The sequence below is a fragment of the Tursiops truncatus genome, chromosome 16, assembly GCF_011762595.2.
Source record: "Tursiops truncatus isolate mTurTru1 chromosome 16, mTurTru1.mat.Y, whole genome shotgun sequence".
Taxonomy (NCBI): Eukaryota; Metazoa; Chordata; class Mammalia; order Artiodactyla; family Delphinidae; genus Tursiops; species Tursiops truncatus.
The window spans coordinates 391,835-418,559 of NC_047049.1; the positions used below are offsets into that span (position 1 = coordinate 391,835).

The 26,725-nt window shown below is 60.5% G+C and overlaps 1 protein-coding gene across 10 annotated transcripts in view; it reads right to left on the reverse strand.

Moving 5' to 3' along the window:
- Positions 1–219: 219 nt before the first annotated feature.
- Positions 220–26,725, reverse strand: part of ADGRA1 (adhesion G protein-coupled receptor A1) — a 34,177-nt gene continuing 7,671 nt past the window's right edge. For 7 of the 10 annotated variants that reach the window (XM_073793768.1, XM_073793767.1, XM_073793772.1 and 4 more), the window contains 6 exons: positions 25,028–25,155; positions 23,506–23,629; positions 19,092–19,237; positions 3,902–4,000; positions 2,938–3,036; positions 220–1,968 (listed from right to left, as the gene is read on the reverse strand). In XM_073793768.1, the coding sequence (XP_073649869.1) occupies positions 747–1,968; positions 2,938–3,036; positions 3,902–4,000; positions 19,092–19,237; positions 23,506–23,629; positions 25,028–25,155 (1,818 nt within the window). In that variant the 3' untranslated portion in view covers positions 220–746. Of the gene's footprint in view, positions 1,969–2,937; positions 3,037–3,901; positions 4,001–19,091; positions 19,238–23,505; positions 23,630–24,029; positions 24,142–24,618; positions 24,703–25,027; positions 25,160–26,725 lie in introns of those variants that run through there. The other 3 variants (XM_073793774.1, XM_073793775.1, XM_073793766.1) reach the window with 3 other exon arrangements.

Consider the following 26,725-nt stretch of genomic DNA (forward strand, 5'->3'; position numbering starts at 1 on the left):
CTTTATTGTTCCCAAACGTTCACGGTGTGGGCGGGACCCAGCCCTGACAGCGCCTGGCTTTGGAAGTCGAGTCTACGTTAAAGGGTGTGTGGGCATTTCCAAAGGCACAGGCCCCTCAGAGACCCCACTGGCCCGTGGAAAGCCTAGGGTCACCGACAGTCCCGCTGCCCTTGTGCTCCCAGAGTACGGCTGCTGCCCCAGCGTCTGTGATGCTCTGAGGCCTGTGGGGCGGGGGTGAAGGTGGAGCCGGCACTGGGCAGAGGTGCTGACTCGAGTCCCCCTGAGACTGGTGGGGCCTGGGGCAGCTGCCCAGAGCGCTCTGGACTGACAGGCAGGCTGCCTGCTGGTCCCGAGGAACAAACCTAAACAGAAAACACACATTAAACACTAGGAAATATCGGGGGCGCCACCCGCCGCGGCCAGGCCTAGCAAGGCAGGTGGCGGGGCAGATGGGATACACGCCGGGCGCTGAGGGTGGGCTTCTGCCCTGGGCTGCTGGGGACTGGGCACTACGGGATGAAAGCAGGTGACTGTGGACGTGGACCTCCCGGCTGCCCTTGGGGCTCGTGGAGGCCGACGTAGCCCAAAGCGTCTTCCCGCTCAGGTCCTCCAACGAAGGGGTCAGTGGCGGTGCCGCCAAGGCTGGGTCAGGCGGTGACCCCCTGCCCGCCTCACGTGGCCGAGGGCCTGGCTCTGCTCTGAAGCACGTCCGGGCCGTGTGGGCGAAGGTGACAGAGCCCCGCCTGCTACACGGTTGTCTCGTTCCTCCAGGGCCCCGTGCGGATGTTACCCGTGCTGTCAGAGCCAAAGGGCGCAGCGTCCCGTGCATCACCCTTAACCAGCCCGTTCTGGCCGGGGCCGCCAAAGGGCAGGGACTGTGTCCTCCGGAGCATCTCCAAGTGGGCCGGGCCGTGGGCTGCCTCCCCGCCGGGCCGTGGGGGACAGCCACAGAGCACGGGGCTGGCGTCGCCGCCCTCGGGCTGGCTGACCAAGGGGAAGGGGTCACCCTGGGCACAGCAGGCCAGCGAGTGTGGCCCCACTGGGCCCTCGAGCGAGCTGGCGGGGCTGTCCGTGCGCGAGCTGTGGGGGCTGCCGTCCAGGCTGGACGGGATGTGGTAGGCGTACTCCCGCTCGGCCGCGGCTGCCCGGTGCCGGCTGAAGTAGTGAGGCTTAGTTCTGCCCTGGAGGCACCTGTGCCGGTGCGGGTCATGCCCGAAGGCGTCCTCCTCGTGCACGTGGACGTGGGCTGCGTCCTCCATCAACTGCTCGCACTGCATCTTGGCACAGCAGGGTGTGGCTGGTGACAGGCAGCTGACGTGGCTTTGGGTGGCCTGCAGGTCGGTCATCTTGCAGTGGCCGGCTGGCGGGTGGCCGAAGCCCAGCGTCTTGCCGGGACGCGGTGAGTCCTGCAGGCAGGCTGCGTGGCTCAGCACATCCCCGTTGGCGTCGAGCGCGGGGCGGGCGCCGAGCTTCGCGGCGTGGGGGTCCCCACGGGAGGGGCAGCAGGACCACCAGCAGTGCCACACATCTTCCCGCTTGGCGCAGTGGTGGATGAGCACGAAGAGCCCCAGGGTCACGCAGAAGGCGCCGTACAGGCAACTGAAGATCGTGTGCAGAAAGTGGCCCTGGGACACGGCCAGCGCCCCGAAGGTCCACGTGGCCATGAACAGGAACAGCGTGAAGGCAGCGGCCCGCAGCTGGGCCTTGAACGAGTGCTCGTTCTGCAGCAGCGAGGTGAGCAGGGCATCGCGGGCGGGCGGCGTGGCCCGCGGGGCCCCGGGGCTCTGGCCGGCCTCTGACCCTGCCAGCCGCTGCCACTCCTCTGCACGCTCCCTGAGCTCGTACCTGCGCTCTGGGTGGCGCCGCAGCTGGACGTAGGTGCCGAGGAAGTACACGCAGGTGACCAGGGAGATGAAGGTCGCGGGCCCGTAGAAGGCGCCCAGGCTGGGCTCCCAGGCCATCCAGCAGCTGTGGGAGGAAAGCAAGTCAGCGAGGGGGTCGCACCAGGCAGGGCAGTGGGTGGGACCAGGGGTCACCACTTCCCTGAGCTCGCGGGAGGGCCATCGTGAGAGAAGGAGACACACGAAATCGGGACGGGGCCGCCCCTCCTGCCGCCACCAGACAGCGTGGTGAGAGTTTGGGGGCGCCGGCGGTGGTGGTGGTTTGCAGGCGGCCGCCAGGCCTGGGCTCCGAGCCTCGGGCCGCCTCTCTGGCACTGCTGCTTTTCTCGGGCAGCTGCCTTTCCTCCCAGCTTCATCCGGGCCTGGTGGGGCCGCAGTGCCGGGCCCAGGAAGGGGTGAGCCCCGGGGGAACAGGGCCTGCGTGTCCTGCGGGGCTTTGCCCTGGGGGGGCAGCTGGGGGAGGAGTGTGAGGGTGGGGGCATGGCTCCAGCGCCGAGGGTCGGCTGGGGGCTGTGCTGCGACCTGGGGCTGGCGCTGGCTCCTGTGAGCGACGGGGCCAGACCGGCCTCCCCAGGAGGGCAGGGGGGGCGGCTTCGGGGAGAGCCCAGTGGGGACCCTGCAGCCCCGGAGCCTGAGAAGCCCACAGTAGCCACTGCCGGGTGCAGCCGACCGGTGGCCTCACGGCGGGAGTGGCCTGGCCAGGGCCAGCGAGGCCGAGGGCCCCAGCCCACCTGCCGGCCGCGGGGGACGCTGGAGGCGGCAGAGCTAGGGCGGGGGCGCCGAGAGCGAGGGGGGCCGGTGGGCGGGGCGCCGACGGGGCGGGGTCTGTCTCAGCTCCTACGCTCGGCCGGGTCCACGCTCTGCCGTCCTGGGCGTGGCGGCCCTGTTGCCGCGGGCGCCCCCCTCCACCCCTCCTTCCAACCCACGGTGCCGGGGGGACGGGAGTGGGGGACCGGGGGTGGGGGATGGGAGGCGGGGAAGCCCGCGTGTGGGGAGGACGGCGCTCCTGGGCAGGGCCGCGGCGCCGGGTACTCACTACGCGGCGTCCTCATCCTCCATCCCGTAGTTCCCGATGTTCGTGGCGGCCGTGATGCCGCAGATGATGAAAGGGGCCCCTCCGCTGATGAGGTAGAACCTGCGAGAAGGGGCCGCTCACTGCGCTCCCAGTCCCCCTGCAGCCCCAGGGCAGCCCCCCTTCGCCTTCCTCGGGCGTCCTGGCCGAGCAACTGTCCACCCTGGTGGCGGAGCCGCTTCCAGCGCCCTACCCGACCTGGCCTCCCCTGCGCCCCCTCCCCCACGAACCCTGCACCCCACATTCCCCACCCCCTGCATTGCTCCCCACGTTCCCCCACCCCCTGGGTCGCCCCACGTCTCCTCCATGTGTCCCTCCCCCCCCCCGCTGCTACACCTGTGCAGAGGTGACCCTGGCTGGGCCCAGCACGTGCGTCTGGGGACATGTGGTGCCCTGGTTCACGCGGCAGAAATAACGGGGAGAACGTGAAGCCCCTGAGTGGAGGGGGGACCACAGTGGACAGGGTGGAGGGGGCTGCATGCTCCATGGGGGACAGTACGGGGCTGTGGTGGACACTACAGTCAGCCGCCTGGCCCCCTTCAGGCGGAGCTGCTCATCCCGCCGGCGCTGGGGCCTCTCGGCCCGAGCCCAGGTAATGCCTGTTCCAGCAGGTGGCTGGCGTCAGCGACTAGCCGACTAGGCGTGCGCGCTCAGGCCAGTTGGCCTGATAACCTCGGGGTGAGAAACTCACAGGGGCCGTTCCTCGTGCCTTTGTGTACTGCCTGGCAGCCCAGTTTCTCAGCTGCTTGGGGCCAAGTTCTGGCGTTTGACCCCTCCCTGGGAGGACAGGGGTTCGTCTGGAAGGGAGTTGCCTGCCCCCCCCGCCCCCCCCCCCCCGTGAGCTGACTATCCAGAGGGCACGTCCTCCAGAACGGAGGAGAAAGAAAGACACATTCTAACAAAAATAAAACATTCGTTGTCCGCTGACCTGCAGTTAAAGAAACGCCAAATAAACTCCTTCAGGATGATAGGGTGCTGTACCAGACAGAAGCTTGGAGGAGTGAAGGTCATCAGAAATACTGAACATCTGGGTAAATATAAGAGGTTTTGTTTCCTCCTAATTTCTTTAAAATATATATTGGTGTTTAAAGAAAGAACTTTAACACTGCCTTGAGGAGTTTACAGTATAGGTAGGGGCACTATCTATAGTGTCTGTAGCATGAAGAGGGTGGGAGGAGAGATGGTCCCATGCAGTTGCCAAGTTTTTAATGTATTTTACATGAAATAGTGTAAGTGTCAAACTACAAAGACTGTGGAAAGGCTGTGGATTTTAATCCCTAAAGCAACCATGAACAGCTAATAGGCAAAAAGTTAACAGATGCATTAAAATGAAATGTTACAAAATATTAAAATACTCAAAGAAGAAAATAAAAAAGGAAAAGGGAGGACAGAAAAAAAAAAAGAGAAAAAAGAAGCAAAACCAGAAAACAAATAATGAAATGGAGACCAAATCAAAACTCCCATTAAAGTTTAATGGAATAAACATTCTAAGTCAAAGCCAGAGGTAATCAGAATAGATTAACAACAGCAAAAAAGCAAGACCTGGTTGTGTACTGTCTACAATAGGAGGAAACATTTTAAGTAAAAAGACACAGAGAGGTTGAAAATGAATGGATGGAAATAGCTATCCACACTAACTGAGTCCAAGAAGGCCGGCGTGACTGCATTAATACCAGACAAAATAAACTTTTAAGAGAAGAGAGAAAGGGAGGCATTTCATAATGATGTCAACGTGAGTTCACAGGAAGACGTTCAACTGTAAATGTGTGGGAGCCAAAGGGAAGATTCAAAACATGTGAGGCAAACATGGGCAAAGTTAAAGGGAGAAACAGACAATTCCAAAGTCATAGCTGATGTTCTGAACTCCCCTCTCTTAGCAATCGATAGAACAAGTAGGCAACAAATTAGTAAAGAAATAGAAGACCTGAACAAGAACATTAATCTTTTCCCTAATTGCTCTTTCTAGAACATCACACCCAGTAATTGCATAGCACTCATTCTTTTCAAGTGCACGCCATTTACCATCGCAGATGATGTGATGCTCCCTCCATGAAACAAGTGCTGATAAGTGTAAAAGTATCGAAATCATACAGAGCTTATTCTCTGATCCAAGTGAGATTAAATTAGAAACTAATAGCAATAAACTAACTAGGAAAACCACAAATATCTGAAAAATGAAATGACATACTTCTAAATAATTCGTGGATCAAAGAAGAAATCATAAGGGAATTTAGAAAATATTTTAATCAAAATGAGAAAAAATGCAGTATAATATTTCTGGGATGCAGGGCTTAAAGGGACTCTCAGCCGTGAGTATTTCTATGAGGAAAAAAAGAAAGGTCTAAAGTTCAGTGACTGAAGATTCCACCTCAACAGGGCAGAAAAACAAAAGAGCAAAGTAGACTCAAAGTAACCAGGAGGAAGAAGATGACAAAAACAGGGACAGAAATAAATGAAAAAAAAACAAAAAATAGTGAAAATTATCATGCCAAAATTGATTTCCGGAAAAAAAAAAAGTCAACAGAACGATACACTCATAGCTGGATTGATCGGGATAAGGAGAGAGAGCACAAATTGGCAGCATCAGGAAAGAGGGGCCAGCATCGTCCACCCACAGGCACTGAGAAGATGCGCATATGCTGTAAACAACTGCACGCCAGCTATTAGCAACTGAGATGAAATGGATAAATTCCTGGAGAAAAATACAAGCTACCAAAACTGAAAGGAGAAGCATTGGAAAATCTGGATACTCTCTTTCCAGTGAAAACACTGACTTGAGTATCCACAAACATGTCGCAGAGAAACGCCAGGCTCTGCGAGTGTCCCCAGTGAATCAGAACACACATCTGAGGAAGAGAGGACACCAATCTGATATGGGCTCTTCCAGAAAATAAAGGAGCACGGAACACCTCCTGACTCAGTTTATGAGGCCAGCATGAGCTGATACCCAGCTCAGATGGAGACATTTAAAAAAGAGTTGATTACACACAGCAACCCTCACGAGCACAGACACAAACATCTCCAACAGTGTGTCAGCAAATGAAATCTAGGACTTTATGAAAAGGACAAAGCATCGTGATCAAGTAAGAATGATCACAGAAATGCGAATTAGCCTGTTATTCATAAACATCGATCAATGCAGTTCATCATATAAACTCAAGGAGAAGCCATGTGATTGCTTAATAGGTGTAGCAAAAACATTTTAGACAATTTAAGATGCATTCATCGTCAAAAAATCTCAGCAAACTAGGAATCGATGAATCTCCTCAACCTGCTGGGAGGCGTCTATGAAAACTGGTAGCCGGGGTTATCCTCGACGGTGAGATGGTGGAGGTTCCCAAGATCGGGAACAGACAAGGTGCCCCTCCCCCAGCCCCTGCGAACCCTGTCCTGGGCACCCTGGCACCCTGATGAGGCAGCAAAGAAGTAAAGGCACCAGTGAGAATGAAGGAAGTACAGTTCTGTTTGCAGGTGACCTGACTTGTTACCTGAAAGATGCTGTGGCGTCTCCAAGACAACTGCTGGGACTAACGAGAGCATTTAGACGGTTACGAGCTTATCACACAAAAAATCAGTTATACTCTGTACACGAGCAGGAAACCATTGGAAGATAAAAATGCTGTTTACAATGACATCAAACCGGAATCCCAGCAGATTCTTTCTTTTAAGTGGATAATTTATTCTAAAATTTATATGGAAATGTAAAGGGTCTGGACTATCGCAGGCCATCCTGAAAATAACACGGACTGCAGGATAGACTACGAAGCCCCAGCATCAGGACCGAGTGGTCCTGGAGGGAAGCCTGACAGTGGACGGGGACACTTGGCTCTGTCCCATCCAGGCTGGCTAGGGGTCTCCCCATGGAGAGAACAGCTGAGCACGGCCCCTCCACCAGGGCCTCCCTTCCTGGGGTGAGGCTGGGGGCTCCCCACTTGAAGAGAATCCGCCAGAGCTCTTTCTGGGAGGCGGGGCCTGCGCAGCAGCACTTGCAGACTGATGACGGCCAGTGACAGGTGACTGGGCCCCTCCAAGCACCTCCGTGGGCCAGACCCCCATCGCTGCCTGCAGTCCCTCCAGGCTCACTCCTGCCTGGGCCTCCCCTTTCTGTCTCTGCCGGGACCCCGGGCCCCCCCGCTGCTCCATCCGTCCTGCGGCTCCAGGCTCACCTCCTCTGTGCCTGCCACGCCGTCTGCTTTGTTCCCTGCACGCCCGGGTCACCTGCATGTTCTCCATGAAGGCGTGGGCCTCACCCACCCCATTCCCCTCAAGCTGCTGCCAGCACAGCACGTTGCTCTGAAGAGTGGTGCCGAGTCTCTGTTCTCGTAGGATGTCCACTATTTGTAGGTGAGAGCGGGCACGGTGGGGCAGGCCCCTGCACTCGTCCAAGCGCCTCCGGGCATGAGCTCTGAGTGCCTTCCCTGGGGCTCCGGGAGTGAGCACGCGGCCCGCGCGGCCAGCCCAGAGCAGAAGGGAAAGGGAAGCGACGTGCCCAGAAACTGGCCAGATTCGCAGGATGCTGTCACAGGCCAGTGCGGCCCGAGGCCTGAGTGAGGGCAGCCTGAGGGCCAGAGCCTGGGGGTGCTGCCGCCTCCGTGGGGGGCCGAGGGAAAGGAGCTGCGCCCGCACACCCTGCAGGCGCAGTGAGCCGGCCTCCGGGATTCCAGCTCCGCGTGAGGCGGGGCAGCGGCCGGGCCAGATAAAACTGCAGGGACGATGGCGCGACTGCCTCAGTGGGCTGGGGAAACCTTCCCAGGGGAGCGAGTGCTTGGGGACCCAGCCCGAGGGTCCTGCTCCAGCCACGCAGCAAAGGGGTGTGGCCTGCGGGCCTCCACGCCCCCGTGTTGCAGCCGCTCTGCTCCCACCGCTGGCGGGGCTGCTCGGAGAGAAACCCGGGGTTGGCTCAGGAGACACCTTGAGCACACGGTGAGGTGCATCGGCAGGCGGCCCCACGGGATGTGACACGCATGGAAGGGACCCCTGCTCAAGCCTGCACCGCTGCCCGCGGCCCCATGGCTCAGGGAGCCCCCGAGAAGCCCTGCAGCGGGGGGCCCAGGGTGGTCTCTTCTCTGGTGTCTGGGTGGATGGAGAAACCGGCGACATGGCTAAGCCACAGCCAGCTGGGGGACCGCTTGCCCAGAGACCCCGCTGCGGGTCTCAGCCCGGGGCGATTCAGTGCTGCCGCCGCCTCTCTCTTCCCTGGAGGCCGAGAGGCAGCCGGGGCCCTGGAGCCAGTAGGTTGGCTCTGCCCCGCCCGCGGTGGACAGTCGGGGCCCACGCAGCTGACACCACCCTCCCCCCCACGGCGAGGCTGCAGCGGGAGCCAGCCTGTGGCCTGGCCCTGGAGTCCTGCGGGGTGAGCGGTCCCGGCCTCTCTGCTGCCTCCGGCCAGGCCCCCTCCAGCCCCCGGGCGCCTCTTCCTCTGCAGGGAGCTTCGCCCAGCCTTTGCCTGGGCTGTTCAGGCTCCAAGTCTACACATGCCCGGGGGGGGGGGGGGGGGGGGGGGGGGGGGGCATGCCGAGCACAGGTCGCGGGGCGCCATGCAGGCTCGGTCAGCAGAGGGCGCTGGAGGCCGCCTCCGGCCCCTTGGCCAGGGCGGCTGTTCTCGCTGCGGCCGGTGGGCGCTCCGCGGTGGGGATGCTCCGCCCCCACCTGCCCCGGCTCCCCCGCCCCCGCATGGACCTTCCTGCAGCCTCCACTCCCCACCCCAACCAGCCAACTCCAGTACAGCCGCAGCCTCTCCGTGAGGTCGTGACCCCAGCGCTGGAGGGGCCTAGAGCCGAGGGTGCAGCCACCACCAGAAGCCGGCAAAAGCACGTGAAATGGGTTCGACCCTGGAGCGTCCGGAAGGGCCAGCCCTGCCCACACGTGGATTTAGCCCAGGGGGGCTGGTTTAGACGTCTGACCCCAGGACTGTGTGATGATAAATCTGGGTAGTTTTAAGCCCCTGAATTTGTGGTGATGTTTTCCAACAGGAGCAGGAAACGAACCTGGTCCCCCAGCTTACACCACCCAGAAATTCCCGTCCCGGGCGGAAGTCAGGAGTGTAAGTGGCAGTGGAATCACAGAGCTGAGTGTACGAGGCATCTGTAGGGAAGGACGGGTTTGTTAACTGGACGCAGTGTTCGTGCCCCAGACTCCTGCTTCAGAAGGTGCTTTCCAGCTGGTAGGAGTCGGGACAGCCGTTTGTAACGCCAGCAGCCCCAGGTGATACAGGGGGTGTGCGCTGTCCTACGGCAAAGGACAGACGGATGGACAGGCGCACGGCCCAGAGGAAGGATGGGAGGAGGCTGGGTGCTCAGCAGGAGATGGCAGATGGGACCCCCAAGAGGTCTCCCCCAGGGAAAGGGGCAAGGGCTGAGGGGTTTGGTGGGGTCACACCCCCCCTCCGGCGCCACCAGGAGCAGCGTGACTACAGGAGAGCTGGTCATTTGTTCACGTCACACGGCCACATGGTGACACAGTTACAGAGACGGGTCTGAAAAACACGCTGTGCGGTGAAAAACCAGATAAAAATATGAAATGAGCGATTCCATGTGGATACGGCTCAAAGTCAGTGCAGACAAAACTGGTGTTTAGGGGTGGTAAGACTATTAAAAAAGGCAATAAAAGTCATGAATGAGGACAGAGGGGGGCTGGGTGTGGGCACGGCTGAGGTCTCTGCAGGGGACGCTCCTGTTTCTTCCCCTGAAGGGCACACGGAAATTCCATAAACCTGTGCTGATACTTTAGACTTATTTGGGGTGTAAATGTTCTATTTCTCAAAAAAAAAAAAAAGTTAAAAAAAAAGAAAAGAAAGAAAAAGGACCAGCCCTCTCCCTGAGCCTGGGGTGCCACAGAGCCTGGAGAGTGTGGGGTCCGGCAGCTCTGACCCCACCACCCGCCTGCCTGGGCACCTGACTGTTCCCCGTCCTGTCCTCTGAGCTGGGCCTGGGCCCTGCCCTGCACACTCGCCTGGCTGGAGCCCGCGTCCCGTCAGAATAAACCAGCTCCCGGGACAGAGACGCTGGACAGCCGGCGCAGGGCCCAGATGGAGGGCGCTGTCCCTGCCGAAGCCGCTCGGGTCCTGGGCGGGCAGCTCTGGGGCTGGGTGAGGAGCCCCTGCGTGTGCCTGTCCCCAGCTCCGGGCAGGCCCAGCTGCCCTCGAGGGTGCGGTGTCAGTGACGGGCACACAGTGAGCTGAGGCCACTGGGGTTTCTGGCTCCCGCAGCGCAGGCCCCATCCACTTGAGCTTCAGTATTTTAAATGGGCTTTTGTTTACGAGTCCCCTCTTTCCGCTTTTCGGCTAGTAATCCGCAAGCCTCCAGGGCTGCAGGGAAACCTGACTTTGAAATCCCCGCGGCCTCCCCAGTGCTCTTCCTGTGTCTGCTGAGCTGAGCGGAGGACCCTCTTTCCAGGTCAAGGGGGAGCAACGCTTCCCCGAGAGTCCAAAGGGCCACAAGAGAGGATGGAGGCCAGCAGAGGCCAGTTTCTCCCTCTGCGGCTCGGCCACCAGAAGAGACCAGTGGGTGAAGGAGCCCCCAGAAAGGACCTGGGAGAAGCCGCGTCAGGCTGTGATGAGGGTCCTGACCGCGCGGTGAGGGCCATGAGTCCCCCTCGCCCCGCTGGACAGTCGGTCCACTGTCCGGGGCCAGACGTGCTGAAGGCACCCTCCCCCAGGACAGCCTGAGGAACCACCGTCAGCCGACAGACCCTGGCTGGTCCGCGCCCTCGTGGAGCCTGGGTCTTTATGGACGAGACGCGCTGACATGAAGAGCGGATGTGAACGACTCTCATGGGGGTCACTGCTGCCAGGCCTCCCTGTGTCCTTGAGCCAGGGAGATGCAGTCGGCGGGGGGGTGGAAGCTGGAGTGAGGATGACCTGTGAACCTGCCCAGGCACCGCCCTTCAGACCCGGTGTCCATCATCTCCTGGTGCAGTTAGCGTTCCTTGTGTTGCTCAGGACTTCTGAAACGCGAGAGATCAGGTTGATGATTTCAGCTCAGGGGAGAGAGACGTCCACATCCATTGCCCAGGTGTGTGGCTTTTAGAGCCAGCGATGTGCCTCTGAGATGCAGACCCTCACGTCCAGCTTGCACTGACCGCGGTGGAGGAAGATGATAACCCTTGAGGATTTGAGGCCTGGAGCAAAGCTGGTGGCTGAAGGCCTCAGGGCCACACGGTGAGGGACGCCGGTCCGAGCCCTGACTATGTCATGCAGACGCTCCAAGACCATCTCCTGTTCAGCGTGTGCCCTGCGTTTAACATGTAGCCAGGGCACTTTACGATGACCAGCATGAAACCACACCCCAGCTGCCATGCTTCTCTCAGTGATGCGCCGGCACGTGGGGCCGCGTGGTTGCTTTCACCTAGAAGGAGCCCTGTGTTCCTGGGCCAGGTCTGTGAGCCAGGACGTGATCCCAGGTGTGGCCTCACGGGGCCCCGGGGGTCAGGCTTGGAGGGTCCTGCTCGGTTCACCGACGGCCCCGGAGCCCTCTGCCCCCGTGGCAGTGCCGGGGGGTTGTGTGGTTCCGGCTGGCCCAGGGCTTGCCGAGCATGTCCCAAGCCCCTGGCCGTCTTTAATCACTGCTGCGAGAAGGGGTTCCTGGCAGAGGGAGCCCCAGGGAACTATCCCTCCACCAGGCAGGGCCGTCCAGGGTCGGGGCCGACTGCACGTGGGCTAATGGACGACCTGCAGGCGCCTGTCATCCAGGGTGTAGGCACCTCAGCACCAGCGCCAGCTGCAGTTTCCAGATGAAAAAACCACCAGCTGACCTTAAGTAAGAGGAAACCACCTAGGCGCACTTTAGCAGAAAGGGCAGAACAGATTGCAAAGTTAGCGTGTAATTACATGCAGCTGAATTGGGAATGAGCCCCTGAGCTTCGGTGAAACCGCAGCAAGAAGCGCGTTTGATTGTGAGGTCGACTCGCTCTGGCCGACGGCTGTGGACTGAATGTCCCCCGTTCCCATTGAAATCCTAAACCCAAGTGGTGGGATTAGGAGGGGCCTTGGTCGTGTGAGTGGAGCCCTCACAAATGGGATTAGAGCCGTATGAGAGACCCCAGAGAGCTCCCAGCCCCTTCTGCCGTGTCGGGTCGCAGCGAGAAGACGGACATCTAGGAACCAGGAAGCTGGTCCTCACGAGACACCGACGCTGCTGGTGCCTTTGTGCTGGACGGCTGGCCTCCAGACCGTGGGAAACAAGTGTCTGTCGTTTAAGCTGCCGGCCTGTGGAGTTTTGTTTTCGCCACCCAAATGGACTGAGGCTAAGGGAGCGGGAGAGGTGGAGAGGTCTCTCCACCCAGAGACCCTGGCGGAGGGGCCTTGGCCGCCCAGCCCATCCACAGAGGCTGCGGACGGTGCCCTGCACAGCTGTTCCAGTGGCTCCCCCGGTGCTGGCTGAACGGCCCACGAGTGGCTGGGCTTGGAGACCCACGATCACCAGGTTACACGCGGCTCCTTCCGTGGGGATGACACAGGCAGGGAAGGTAGAGACGTGGACAGAGAAGGGCCTGAACAAGGCTGAAGAGACACACAGGCGTGAAGTGTGGGAGCCAAGCCCTCCTCGTGGTGGTGGCCTCTTAGCAGTGGCCGAGCCCTGGCCCCCTGGCCCTCAGTGTGGGCACCTGCCTCATTTTCTCTGTTTGTGTCTCTCAGCCAGGCTCTCCCTCCCCAGCTTTCTCCCCCTCCTCCCCGCTGACACTCGGAAGTGCTGACCAGCAGGCCGGCTCTGCCCCCTGAGGCTGGCGGCTGGGGACCTGGGTCTCGGTGGTTCCCCATATCACTGACTGATGAGCGTGTTCCATGTGCCAATGGACACTTGTGCCAATGGCAGGTCTGGAGGTCACCAGCTGTGGCGCTCGGGCTGCAGGGGCGCCTGTGCAGCCGGTCCCCAGGGCAGATCTGAAGGTGCCCGCAGCCGGCTTCCCTGGGCAGCGCCCTGCGTGCCTTCTGCTCCTGGAGGACGCTCCCGTGCGAAGAGTCCTCCACTGGCTGCTTGCTTGGAGCTTCAGCACCTGCTCAGCCGCACGCTGCAACTCACACCCCGACCAGCTGAGCCCGCGTGGCAGACCCAGCCCTGGACTCGCTCTTCTGCCTGTTCCTGCCGCTTGGTTTTGCTTTCAGCCCACCCAGTGGAATTCCCCGGTGCCAGTGCCCCAGCGCGCCCCGGGCCCCAGCAAGGTCCGCACCTCTGGGTCGAGCACCTCGGCTGTGCCTCGCGTGCCTGGCGTGGCTCCGTGGCCCCTCTGTGAGTACAGCAAGCCCCCTTCGAGGCCTCGTCTGCGTTTCTTCCCGGAGCTGGGCTTTATCGCCCCTCACCCAGCGCCTACATTCCTAGAAACCCCTCCCCAGCGTGCTAGCCTGTGCAGGCTCCCCCAGACTCAGCGTGAAGGGCCTCCTCCCACTGCGGCCCCGTGTGGGCTCCTCTGTGGAGCCACAGCAAGCAGCCGCCGCCTCCATGCCGAGCAGTGGAGGGGGGGACCCCGGGAGAGCCGCGATGATAGCTGAGCCTCTGGTCCTCACGTCAGAACAGCGTTTTGATCAGACTGCTTTCCTCCAGCGCCCCGCTCAGATTAGCCCTGAGGTTATGCATTCAAGGCCAAATTAAAAAATATTTACTGAGTCACTATCATTTACCTGCATGTGGTTTCGACATTTAATGAGGAGGAGCTGTGAGCCTGGTTCAGAGGAGACAAAGGGGCAGAGGCAGTCCTTTCCCTCAGTCCAGGGGGAGGACGCAGCAAAGCCCCTGTTAGATGTACTGGGATGGCTGCCAACAGCATTCTGTGGGATCCAGGGATACGGTCCTGCAGGAGCAAAGGGAGTGGCAGGCGTGGGGAGGGGCCGTCACCACATGGTGGAAGCAGGCGTCCCAGCAGGGGCTGCTGGGGGAAGGCGGGGGCTCAGGCTGGGGACCGGCATTAGTGGCGTCGGGGCCCTGCGTGCTTCCACGTTAGGAGGGGACTCTGGAGGGATGGGGGTTGGACGGAAGGGCACTGAGGGTGGGAGGCCTGGGGGACGGAGAGCAGTCTGAAGGGAGTACAGTGGCTGAGGGGGGCCAGGGTGACAGAGGAGAGGAGCCTGGGAACACAGGGGCTCCTCCTGACGTGGGGAGGGGACGAGAACAACGTGGAGCAGCGCCCAGCTTCCTGACACTGGCGTGGGGGTGATGGTGCCAGTGCCCTACTGAGCTGCCTGCTGTGTGTGGTGGTGCTGGGCATGCGCTCAGGTCCACGTGGACACACCAGGGCGCTGGGCATGGGCTCGGGTCCACGTGGACACCCCAGGGCGCTGGGCATGGGCTCGGGTCCACGTGGACACCCCAGGGCGCTGGGCGTGGGCTCGGGCCCACGTGGACACCCCAGGGCGCTGGGCATAGGCTCGGGTCCACGTGGACACACCAGGGCGCTGGGCGTGGGCTCGGGTCCACGTGGACACCCCAGGGCACTGGGTGTGGGCTCAGGTCCATGTGGACATACCAGGGCGCTGGACGTGGGCTCGGGTCCACGTGTACACACCAGGGTGCTCGGCGTGCGCTTGGGTCCACGTGGACACACCAGGGCGCTGGGTGTGTGCTCGGGTCCATGTGGACACACAGGAGTGTGGGTGTGGTTTTGTGTCCCTCGTGGACACACTATTAGTTGTGTTGGGACCTCTGAGAAACAGCATTGGCACCTTGGGGACCGAAGGCTGCACCAGGGCTGCATGGACACTGGGCGGTGGTGGCTGCAGTGGGGAGCTCTGCCTTGAGTCCCTCCAGGCATCTTGGTGTGAGGGGACCCTGTCACGGGTGCGCAGAGCTGTGTCCTGGATCAGGGGGCCTGGTGGTGGAGGCTGGGCTGGGTGGGCCCTTGGGAGCTGGACCGGGCTCCTGGCCGGGTCCATGCTCCAGTCCTGCCCCCTCACTGGGCAGCTCCCCTGTGGGGCGTATGGTCCTCTCTCACCTCCTGCTGTTCTTTCCCACCTCCGCTCTCCCCCTAGCCCTTCACAATGCTTCCTGCACTGCCCATGTGCTGGTTCCGCAAGGCCTACCCCCCACCCCCACCCCAAGAAAACCAGAAGGTCCTGGTGCTGACATCCTGGGCCCAGCTGAGGCTCTGAGTCTGGCCCATCCCCAGACTCCCAACCCCAAAGCTGAGGGGTAGCACCTCCTTGTCTAAATGTACACCCTTTTGTTCCAAGTGGTGACACCCCAGCAAGAAGCCCTGAGGCAGGACTGACGGGCCAGGGACCCAATTCACTCTCAGCTCACAGCCATGAGAGACCCGTAAAGGCCTTGACTCTGCTCGGTGGCCCTTGGGCCTGGCCCGGGGCCTGAATCGAGGTGCTCCCCTAGAGCCCACACTCCACACCCATTCCATTCCTCACACAGAGAAAGCAGACAGCTAACCTGGCCGTGCAGCCCCCCAGCAGAACCTGCAAAGTAACCTGCCTCCACCCCAGGCCCTCCCCAGCTCCTGACCCTGACCTCAGAGCTTTCCAAACACCGGAAGGAATGAAATAGTATGTTTCCCATCATTGGAGTCAAGTTCTCTCCCCTCAGCCACGTGGCCCTTCAGTCAATCTGGAATTCCCTCACTCAGCTGTCTCTAAGACTTTCAGCACAATTCTAGAGAGATTCACCCCACCCCCTGAAAACCGAATGATCTGTGGAAAATAAACAACACATTCATAAATAACCAGTGGGTAGACGAGAAAATCACAAGGACAATCAGAGAAGACCTTGAGACGCAGGAATAAACCCCACAACACACCACAACCTCTGGGATCAGCAAAAGCTGACCAGCTTTTGCCCAGAGGGAAATTCATAGCCATAAGTTCTAGAGTCAAAACAGAAAGATCTCAGATCGGGAATCTGACTTTATACTGTAAGGAAGTGGGACAAAGAAGAGCAAACTGAATTCAAATCAGCAGAAGGAAGGGAATAATAGACACTAGAGCAGAGATAAATACAATAGAGGCGATCACTAATGAGCTGCTGATGCATGAACCGGGACAACCCTCGAATCTCTTTATGCCTCAGTTTCCTTATTTTGTAAAATAGAAACAGTCATGTTCCCTCCAATGTGTGTGAAAGTACTGTGTAAACTATGAGGTATTATTAAACTTCCTTTACGCCAGACACATTTTCTGTTCTAAACAAACTGTGAATAATCGTAAAACACGTGCCTGCCCTTTAGCGTAGAGCGCGACAGAGTATGTGCTCAATAAACGTCGCCTATTTCAAAAAAGAAAAATTACAAAATAGAGAAAATGGATGAGATCAAAGTTGGTTCTTCAAAAAGATTGACAAAATTGGCTAACTATTAGCTAGACTAAGAGAAAAAGAGAGAGGACTAACACAGTCCTGGAAGTCCTAGCCAGAGCGATTAGGCAAGAAAAGAAAGAAAAGCACTCACATTGGAAACCTTTAAGAAGTAATACTCCCTCCATGCAGATGACATGAGGTAGATAAGACCCCAAAGGGTCCACGGAAAGTTGCTGGAGCTAGTAAGCAATTTCAGCCAAGTTGCAGGACACAAGATCAACACAAGGAATCAGTTGTATTTCTGTACATAACGCAGTGAACAGCCTGAATATAAAGCTAAGGAAACAATCCCATTTACAATAGCATAAAAAAATACTTAGGGAAAAATTCAACCACGGAGCACACGATATGTGCACTGAAAACCGTAAAACTTTCCCGGGAGGAATTAAAGAAGAATGGAAAGACATCCTGCGTTCAGATTGGGTGCTGCTACTAACGTTAAAATGGTAACACATCTTAACGTGCTCTCCAGATTCAAGGCAATCTCTATCCGAAGTCCAGTGGCCGTTTTTGCAGAAATGGAGAAAACTGTTTTAATATTTGTGTGGGATTTCACAACTGTTTTCTTTTTATTTCTCAGTGGAAAACTGCAGAGCTGGGCTGGGAGGACACAGGGTCTCTGGCCACTGCCCGTGCCGCCCAGCCCTCCCCGAGGGTCCAGCAAGACATGGTGCGCTCTGTTCTGACAGCTTACGCAGCACGCCCTGGCGGCACGTGGCCTTTTGGGGCGCTTCCCTCTCAGGGAGTCCCAGGAGCTAGCTTCCTGTTGCTGTTGGTAAAGCCCAGGCGACTTTCCAGTCTTGGGAGTGGGGTCAAGGATGCAGGAAAAGGACGCCTGTTGCGGGGCCGGTTGGAAGATCCCCACTGATGAGGGTGCTTCCGGTTGAGGAGGCTGAGGGCAGAGGCTGCAGGGCCTGGAGCGTGGAGGGCAGAATGTGAGCCCTGGGGGCCTGGGACGAAAGTCTCTGGTCCCTGACGGCTCCCCCCAGCCTTTGGGGTCCCCACGATCAGCCTCTGGTCTCTCTGGAGAAGGCCCAGGCCCATCACATTCGCCGCCAGCCCCCGGCCAGGCCGGGCCGAGAGAGCAGACTGTGCTGGTGATGGGGGGAGCCGGAAGCAGACGCCCCCGCCCTCCGACATCTGCACCCGTGGCGGGTGTGCGTGCCGGGACGGGGTGGCGACGGGCAGGCCGGTAACCGAGGGAGCTACTGGGGTCACAGCGCTACGTGGACGCCCCAGTGTCAAGGCCCTTCGTACTAAAGGAAATGGACGCTGGGGCGGGGGTGTGGCAGTGGCGTCCGGCCAGCACCAGGAGCGGCCAAATTCCCCCAGTGACCTGCGGGTGTGACAGCGCGGCTGGGGCAGTCCCCACCCCAGGCCCCAGGTCACGGAGCCCCGCGGTGCTGGGCGCCCAGCCGGGTCACGTGCATTTTGAAGCTGTCAGAGAAAAACAGAGCGAGCTCCACAGCTCCACCCCAGTCTTCAAGCAACCAGGCAGCGCTTCAATCAATTTCAGACCCGCAAATGCATTTTGAGAGTGATTTTTAAACCCAGGGGACCTGGGGCCTCCCTGGCAGGAGACGAGATGACGAAATCCTGCTTCCCTGGCCCAAGTCACTGTGAAAGCGCCACTGCCCCTGGTTGCCACATGGCAACGCGTCTGCTCCACCTGAAAATCAAATAGTGTCGGAAGCCTGGGGGCGGGGACGGGGTGGTGTTGCGGGGGGTCGCTATCCGCTTAAATAACACAGGGCGCTTTTTAATCTGCCTCAGAATGGCCGCTCTGCCGGGCTGTGGGCTTACTGAGCGCTGGTCCACGTCCCTCCAAGTGCAAAGCCAGACAGAGCTCGGTCCGAGGGGCCGGGTGTCCCTGGTGCCCCCCGCATGGGCCGCAACCTCACAGCGGCAGCAGCTGCCTTTCCCAGGGACCACCTGGTTGGGATCGTCTCAGGAATCCCAGGCAAAAGGCTCCCAAACGCCAAGGGTCCCCCTCCCCGCCCCCAGCCCCAGTGTCCAGGGCGACCTCTGGCCGAGCTGCACATCACCACCAGCGGGCACCCTGGGGAAGCTCGGTGGGCAGCCAAGGCTTATGCTCTCCGAGCTCAGGTGACGTCCTGGAGACGGTGGCAGCCGGATGGCTTTGGGCAGCTGGTGCCCAGGCTCAGGGCCACGTAGGCCGATCTGAGCCTGGCTCTTGCCGACGGCTGATTTGGGTTCAGTCTTGGCTCAGAAAATTGAAGGTCAGAGCCCAGCAAAACCCTGATTGCCACAGATGGCTGCCCAGTGCTGGGGCAGGTGCGTCCTTGCCTAAAGGAGCCGAGATCGCTCCTTGGCGTGAAGTGAGATGCACTCCTGCTGTGGCCCCGGCAGGCTGGTGCCACAGCGTCTCCCTGGCTCAGATGCTGGCAGGGGGTCTGGGGCTCCCATCGGCCCCAGGCCTGCTCCGACCACGTCCGCCTCGAGCCTGCGCGGCCCAAGGAGGCATCGGGGACAACTGGCTGGCGGGGGCCTCCGAACCTGTGGCCGAGCCTCGCGGTCACCTTGAGACCAGGCCCCCCCTTAGCTCTCTGAGACCCGTGAATAGACCAAAGCCCAGACCAGGCTACGGACCCGCCACGGAGCCATCCCTCCCCACGCCCACCCAGCATGGTGCCGGGGTTCTCCCCGCGGGAACTCAGCGGTACCAGAGGGCAGTCACCCCGCACCAGAGCCCCACCCTGCCCCTGGCCACCTGAGCCACTGGCTCATCCTCAGGCCCCAAGAGCCCCAGAGGGAGGTCCAGGGCCGGGGTCTCCTGGGCCTGGTGGGGGGGCGGCCAGGTGCACTCAGTACCTGAGCAGGGGCTGCCTGGGGTGCGGCGGCTGGTCTGCCCCCGGGCACAGCGGGGCCTTCTTGGTCACCTGCTTGTAGATGTTCCTGGCGGCCACTCCGATCCACAGCATGGTGGAGAGTGTGGAGTAGTGCAGCACGATGCCCACCTGGGGGGAGAGAGCTAGTGAGCCAACCACCCCCGGCCCTGCCTCCGCCAGCGCACGTTCCCCCGAGTCCGAGCCCCTCCCCCTTGCATCCTCAGGAGGTGGTGACAGGAAGTGGGACTGGCAGGGGGCACTGGGGTCCTCGGGGCAGATGCCACACTTCACAGGGGCTGAGGGAGTCGCGTGGGCTGCCAGGACCCTTGAACGGTCAGCGTGGCCGTCCTGCAGAGAGGTGTGTGAACGACACCCTGGGCACGGTCCTAGTGGCGAGCACAGCCTCCCGCACGTGGGCCGGGTGCACACGTCTGTGTGGTTGGCATGGCTCAGCCCCACCGGCGCCCACCAAAGGAAGGGGGGCGACGGCGCAGCGGGGTCTCCCGGGATTCCGGTGTTTGCGGCTCGCGGGTGAGATACAGCGCTTGGGGTCAGAGGCTGAAGTTCACCCCCTGCCAGTCGGAGTCGCTCATTACTGTGGCAATAATCTGCCTCAGCTGATTACGTATTCCACACCCCGTCATCTCCATCCGATTCTGTAAAATGAGTTGCCTTTGAAGTAATAACCTGACATTTCGCAATGACAAGTAAAACATGGCTGTAATTGTAAGGATGCCAACGTTTAAGGAACACAGCGATTCTGGGAATAAAGGTAACGTCGCACCATCATAATGATTTATCAACTCCAGGGTTCAGCCTTTACTTATGAGAAGGCTCCGTAATAATGGGTGAGAACGCCGTGGGGTGGTGGGAAACTCCCCGGGCTGTGTTTACGGTTTCAGGTGGCTCCCTGCAGGGGGGAGAGCCCAGCCTTTCCCTCCGCCTGGCTTGGGCCTCGTAGTGGGGCCGTGTGCGCCTGGGGCCTTGAGCTCACGGCCTCACCCCAGCCTGGCCGAGAGGAGGAGGCATGAGGACCTGAGGGGCTAGAACTCCCCGCACCAGAAACAGGAGGAAAGGGGACCACGTGGGCCTGGCCCTCGACTGCAGGACAGCAGAGTGGCTCTCATCACGTGTGAGTAGAAACAGTCAGAGACACGTCCTTAGAAGGAACGCCACCCTCGGCCTCTGGAGCTGGTCCCAGGCCGGGAAGAGGACCCGAAACCCAGAGTGGGGGCAGGGAGGCAGCAGAGCCAGGTCTGCCCTTCACCCGTCTGCCCCGAGCATCGCCCGGACTGTGAAAGTTTGTGGGTGATGAGAAGGTGTAAACGGCAGGACTCCGTCTGCCAGACACCAGCTTCAGGCTGGACGCGTGGAGCGGTCGCAGGGTCGTTACCCTGGCGTCCAGACGGCCCCTCTGCCATGCGGGCCGCCGCCCATGCTTCCGGACCCAGGGCTGGTGCGGATGCACAGGGATTAGCGGGGCCCGCGGCGGCCGCCCGTGCCCATGATGTCAGGGAGCCCTTCAGTGAGGCTCGCAGCCATGGTTTCGTCGCCATAACAACCGTCTGCTCCCTCCAGCCACCCTGAGCCACTCTCGTTCCTCGTGTCTCTCTAACACATTTCCCTGTGACACCTGGATGAGGAGGGCTGGCTGCAGGGTCTGTGTCAGGCCTCGGGTGGTGGTGAGCTGTTGCTGTTGCGGTGCGGGCAGGCTGGCCGCCGGCCGGAGCAAATCCACATTTATGCTAATGACTCGGCTTGTGTGATCACGGAGGCTGAGACCCAGAATTTGCAGCTGGCGGGACAGCCGACTGTGCGGTTTCGGTCTGAGCCCGGATCCAAAGGAGAGAGACTGAGGTCCCAGCCCCAGGACACGCAGGGGTCTCTCTCACTCAGACTTCTCTTCTGTCCAGGCCCGCGTGGAGTGGATGAGGCCAGTGTTGGGGAGGACAGTCTGCTTTCCTCGGGCCACGGCGCGACTGTTCACCTCATGCAGAAACACGCTCACAGTTGCGCGCAGAAAGAGGTTTGACCAAAAAGATGTTTGCACCATGGCCGGTCGGCTCGACACAGGATGTCAGCCTTCACACCTTCCAACCGTCCTGGTCCTGGGCCATGTCCTCCGGGCTCTCTCTCCTCCAGCGAGCAGCGGCCCCATGACTGTGGCCACCCAGCCCCGCACCTGCTCTCTCTCCTCTGGGCGCTCGGTGGGTGACGTCCAGCCTGCGTGTAGCCGGCCGTCCTGCTGGAATCTTGTTCTCACTGCCCCAGACCTGGCCTACGGCTCGTCTGTGAGAGAAAGCGAGTTCCTGATTCCTTCTGGAAACGTGGTCGGGAAGCCAGGCCAGCACGGACTCCAGAACCGAGGTTGCTCCCCGACAGGGCCATGAGGTTGTCACTACGAGGGGACCGAGCATGTCTCACGCCAGCAGGACCTCTGCAGATCCTGCCTCTCCAGACCCCCCAGGCCTGTCCGCCCCCATCCACCACACACTTCGGGGTCCACCCGGCTGCACCGGCCAGGCCTCGGCTGCCACAAGGGCGCCTGGCCCCCAGAGCCTCTGTCTGGGCTGGCAGTCTTGGGGTGGGCTCCCGGTTGGGGGAGGCGGGGCTCCCAGGCCTGTAAGGGCCGTGATGACCTGAGGGGCTGGCTGCACCGCCAGGTCCCAGGGCTCCCGCTGCAGGGTCCTGGCGTGCGGAGCGTTGGTGGCAAAGTGTGGAATGAAGATAGCAATGCATATCACTGCTTCCAGACGGCGCCACGTCTCAGCAGGTGTTCGCAGCGGACGGTAAACTGGATTTCCCGGGGCTCTCCCAGGGGGTGTTTCCACACTATCGAGAGGCTTCCAGAAGAGTGTCTGCCCCTCTGCGTGGTTTTCAGGGACGTGCTGGTGACTTTTCTGCTGGGGTCCAGGAACAGGTGGCAGAATTGGCTTCCCAATGGGATGGTTGGCCCTAACATGGATTTGCAGAAAAGTGACCTCTCTTCTGTGTAGAGGAGCGTGGGGAGACTGGGCCACAGGGCCCCCGGGTCCTGTCTCATGGGTCTGGCACCCTGTTTGCAGGGGGGAGGGCATCGGGGGGGAGCTCACAGCCTGACTCCTCCCCAAGGATCGGCGGGGGGGAGCTCACAGCCTGACTCCTCCCCCAGGGGCCCCTGTGGGAGCAGCCTCTTGCCCCTGACACCCAGGAGCCGCCCAGCTGCCACCGTCTGTGCAGGAGGACGAGTCATTTTTCGTGTGGACAGGGGGCGTGGAGGCCAGGTAACTGGGCTGCAGCAGCCCTCACGGCTGTCAATAAACTGTTGTTGAATTCACACAACCAAGGCTGCGAGGGGTGCATGTGACGTCCCGGTGGGTGCCGGCAGAGACGCTCCCTCCACGTGGTCCAAGCAGATGGACACACACCAAATGAGTCCTTGGTGAGATGCCCTGTGGTCCATGGGGAAGCCCCACCTGGCCCCCGCCTGGGTGCTGGAGGGGTCTGCCCGCCTGGAGGGCACTGTCCACTGGGCTGAGCTGGGGCCAGGAGTAGGCGGGCTGGTGAGAGGCTGGAGGGGGAGAGCACGAGGGGCCTCGATGTCCAGTTGCAAAGGCACCTGGGCCTTCTGTCCTTGACTCACAGTTGATGGAAGGGCCTCTTTCTGGGCTCTGTCAGGACCGGAGGGTAGTTCGTACTACCCGCCCCGCCTTCCTCTGCATGGCAGGTGGGATCTTAGTTCCCCGACCAGGGATCAAACCTGGGCCCCCTGCAGTGGAAGTGCGGAGTCTTAACCACTGGACCGCCAGGGAAGTCCCTTCCCCCCTTTTAAGGAAGGTCAGGCGGGGCTGTGGGGTGGGAAGAAGACCCCTCTGTGTCTTCTCTGTGCTCCCCTTTCACCTGAGAGGGCCAGACCTCCCCAGCACAAGACCGCCGAGTCCCACTTGGAGGGTGGGGCCCGCGTGTCTCTTCCACGGCCTCGAATCCCTGGCGACCCACCAGCGATGGCGCTCTCTCGCCTACATCCATGGACTCTTACCTGGGCCGAGGGAGCAGGGGGTCCCACCCCTGTGCTCCTACCCCACCTGTCTCTGCAGGAGAGGCAGTTCGCGTCCCTGTTTCTGTGATGAGCCCCAGACTATGAATGTCTCATTAACATGTCACCATAGGCCTTGGAGAAAACTGGTCCGATTGGAAAATAAACTAAATGACATGATCAAATGCTGAGCAAATCGGTCAGACTCACGCGGGAGAGGTGTAGACACGCTGGATGCTTAACTGTCCCCTTCACGAGAAGCCTGAGCGAGCACTTGAATGTGGTTTCATACACAAGACGGTTATCACGAATTTCCCCTTTGAGAGGAGAGTCGACAAACACTTCAGAGTCTGTAGCAAAATGAAGACCCAACAGCACTCACCGCCTGGCACAGGATAGGGTACGTGGTGCGGTTGATGCCACCAGCAAACACGGAGAAGGTCAGGGCCGCGTGGAAGCAGAAGTTCAGGAGCGTGTGCCGGCCTTTCCGGCTGATCCGGATGGTGCTGCGGGAACGGAGATTTCAGGTCAGGAACCGGCCTCTCAGGGCAGAGCGTAGAAGTGAACCCTTTTCTCCAAATGCCACGTCCCGTTCACGCGGGGAATGGGCTGAAGACCTCGGAGCGGGACGAAGACGGGCAGGGAAAAGCACACCAGAGAGACCAGGTCGGGGAAAGATGGATGGACACGCTGAATCCACCTTAGCATGTGGCCTTGGGTGGTTTGTTGGAAAATTGCCCTGGAATACTGTGACTGGGAGGTCTCTGGTCATTGGACAGACGAGGACCTTGAGGCCCTGGGACGCTATGATTTGTCCAATGTCCCAGAGGGAGGATGGGGAAGAAACCCAGTCCCACCTCCTGGTTCCCCAGACAGAGTTCTTCCCTCTCTGAGCAGAGGCTGTACCTTAGGAGGAGGCTGTGATTGACTGTCTCTGACATGATCCCCTGTAGCCGGACCTGTACCTGGATAGGACGCTGCCTGTGGCTGTGAACATACCCATGACCAGTCCCCAGCCCTGGCGATGGACAAAATGAAATTTCTTAGCCTATGCCTGCAGCTGTGATTATGACCACAGCTTCTCTGTGGCCTTGAACACACCCAGGCCTCTACCTATGACCATGGCCTTGGACACGCTCAAGCCTCTACCTGTGACCCTGGCCTTGGACACACCCAAGCCTCCTCCCCTGACCCTGGCCTTGGACACACCTAAGCCTCTTCCCCTGACCCTGGCCTTGGACACGCCCAAGCCTCTACCTATGACCCTGGCCTTGGACACACCCAAGCCTCTTCCCCTGACCCTGGCCTTGGACACGCCCAAGCCTCTACCTATGACCCTGGCCTTGGACACACCCAAGCCTCTTGCCCTGACCCTGGCCTTGGACACGCCCAAGCCTCTTCCCATGACCGTGGTTATGACTGTGGCCTGGGCTTTGCCCATGACTTTGATTGTGGACTTGACCCTGATGGTGGCCGGGACCCCTCCTCACATTACCCAGCACATCTTCAAGTGATGCCCCAGCCCCTCCAGGCAGACGTGGCCAGGAAACCAGCTCTGTAGGAAACCAGCTGGACTCCCCTGTAGATGAAAAGCAGAGGGCAAGGCTGCTCAAAGTTTCTGCAGCTACTCTAACTTCCTCAGGCCATGGGCTGTAGGGGCCCCTGAACGGACACGGTGCCATTGGAGAGAGAGCGCGTGTCACCTGAATTGATGAGCACGGGGGGGCCCGGGGTGGAAGGCAAGGGTGTCGCCCAGCACTTGGCCACCCTCGGCTGCCAGCGCCGTCTGGGCACTGGGCAGCCTCAAGCTGGCCGGCTGCCTGTGAAGCACCTTCCTGGACTCCTTGCTACGTGAGGGCAGGAGAGAGCTTGCCCTCGAAGGCGAGGGGCAGAGCGGGCCTTACCTCTGGTGCACGACGTAGGTGATGGCGGAGGCCAGCAGACACAGCAGCATGACAGCGGTGCAGGCGTACACCACGGGGTGCAGGAACTCCCCTGGGGACTGGGGCAGGGACAGGACAGTCCTCAAATCCTGGAAAGGACACAGCACACCCGTGTGACCAAGGTGGCCGGGCTGTCTCCAGGCTCAGCCTCTGCCTGGCGAGGGGCTGGAAGCATTTCCTGGATCGGGTGGAGGTTCGCAGGTCTCAGCAGAAATGGTCGGCCTGGGGCAGGGGAAGGTCCCCAACCTGTGGAGTGCTCAGGGCAGGCGGCGTGTGGCCTCGTGGGCCCCCACCAGCTGCGGGTGCCTCTGGGGGCTCTGACGGCCAGCTCCCCGAGGGCAGCCTCCTGCTGTGCTGCCTGTTGGCCTCCAGACTCCTCGCCCTCCCGGGGGGCTGGTGGACCACCCGGCTCCTGCTTCTGTCAAATGCCCTTGTATGACGGCACAACTTGCCCCCATGAGGCTCGTGTCAGATTACCCCCAATCCACTCCGGGCCTCACACCCACTGCAATGCTGCTTTGAGTGGTCTCCCAGGAGAATTTGTATCATTTCAGTAAGTCTGACCAGAGGTGACTCAGGTCAGTGGGGGAAGAGCAGCAGGTGTGAACAGGCTCAAGAACCCCAGGTGTACAACCTTCACTGTTTGTCACAGCCCAGCTAAAGGGCTGAAGGTCAGGGTTCAAAGGATATCCATTTTCCCTGGAGGATGTAACACTGAGGGCAGAATGCCCCGGCTGGACATTCAGAGCTGAGGGAGGTTCTGTCTTTTTATTCACCAGGTAAGCGAGGCTTGCTGCGTCAGGCGCTGGGGCTCTGAGGCCAACCCCCGACGCAGCGCCGCAAGTGCCCTGCGTCGGAGCTGCGTTCCCAGGGCGAGGCCGGGCACACCCGCCAGGGGCACCCCCAGGGCCGGTGGAGGACCCGGAGGGGCTTGGGGCACACCAGGCTGGGAGGTGGGGGCTAGAGCCTGTGGCACCCCCCTCTGACCTCCGACCCTCTGCCCGCACCGAGCCCTGCTCTGGACGCTTCGTGTGGCACAAGTCGTCGAGTCACACGAGAAACCCGCTGTGGACTGAGCTGTCCCCACCATCCGGAGGGGATGGCTTTTAGGGATGTGGCTCAGGTAGGGTAGGGTTCTCGGGTGGTCCTGACCAAAGGGACCAGAGTCCCTGTAAGAAGGGGCCGGCACCAGCGCACGGCGGGAGGGGCCATCTACACTGCAAGGAGAGGCCTCAGGAGAAGCCCACCTGCAGGCGCCTGGACCTTGGACGTCCAGCCTCCTGCTCTGTGGGACTTTGTCACGGACGCCCCAGGGGACAAGCTGAGCCGTGCTCTGGTTCCCACTGCTCAGGTCAGAGGGTGGAGCCCTTGCTCGATGCCCCAGCCTGAATGCCCTACTCTGCTCCCACGGCCCTGGGGGCACGCTGGGCTCTGGGGAGCAGGCTGGGGTCAGTGCCCACAGGCTGAGCTGGGCCTGTGGAGGGCTGCCTGGTGTCCCCTGTGGGACCACCTGAGCTGCACCGGCTGTGACCACGGGGCTGGGGGTCAGAGCTAGGGGTCTGCCGTTGTGCTGGTCCCATTCCCGCAGACCACAGGGGCGTCCATGGCAGACGCCCCGCCCCAGGCCCAGAGCAGCTCCAACTGGTGCCTCCCTGGGCT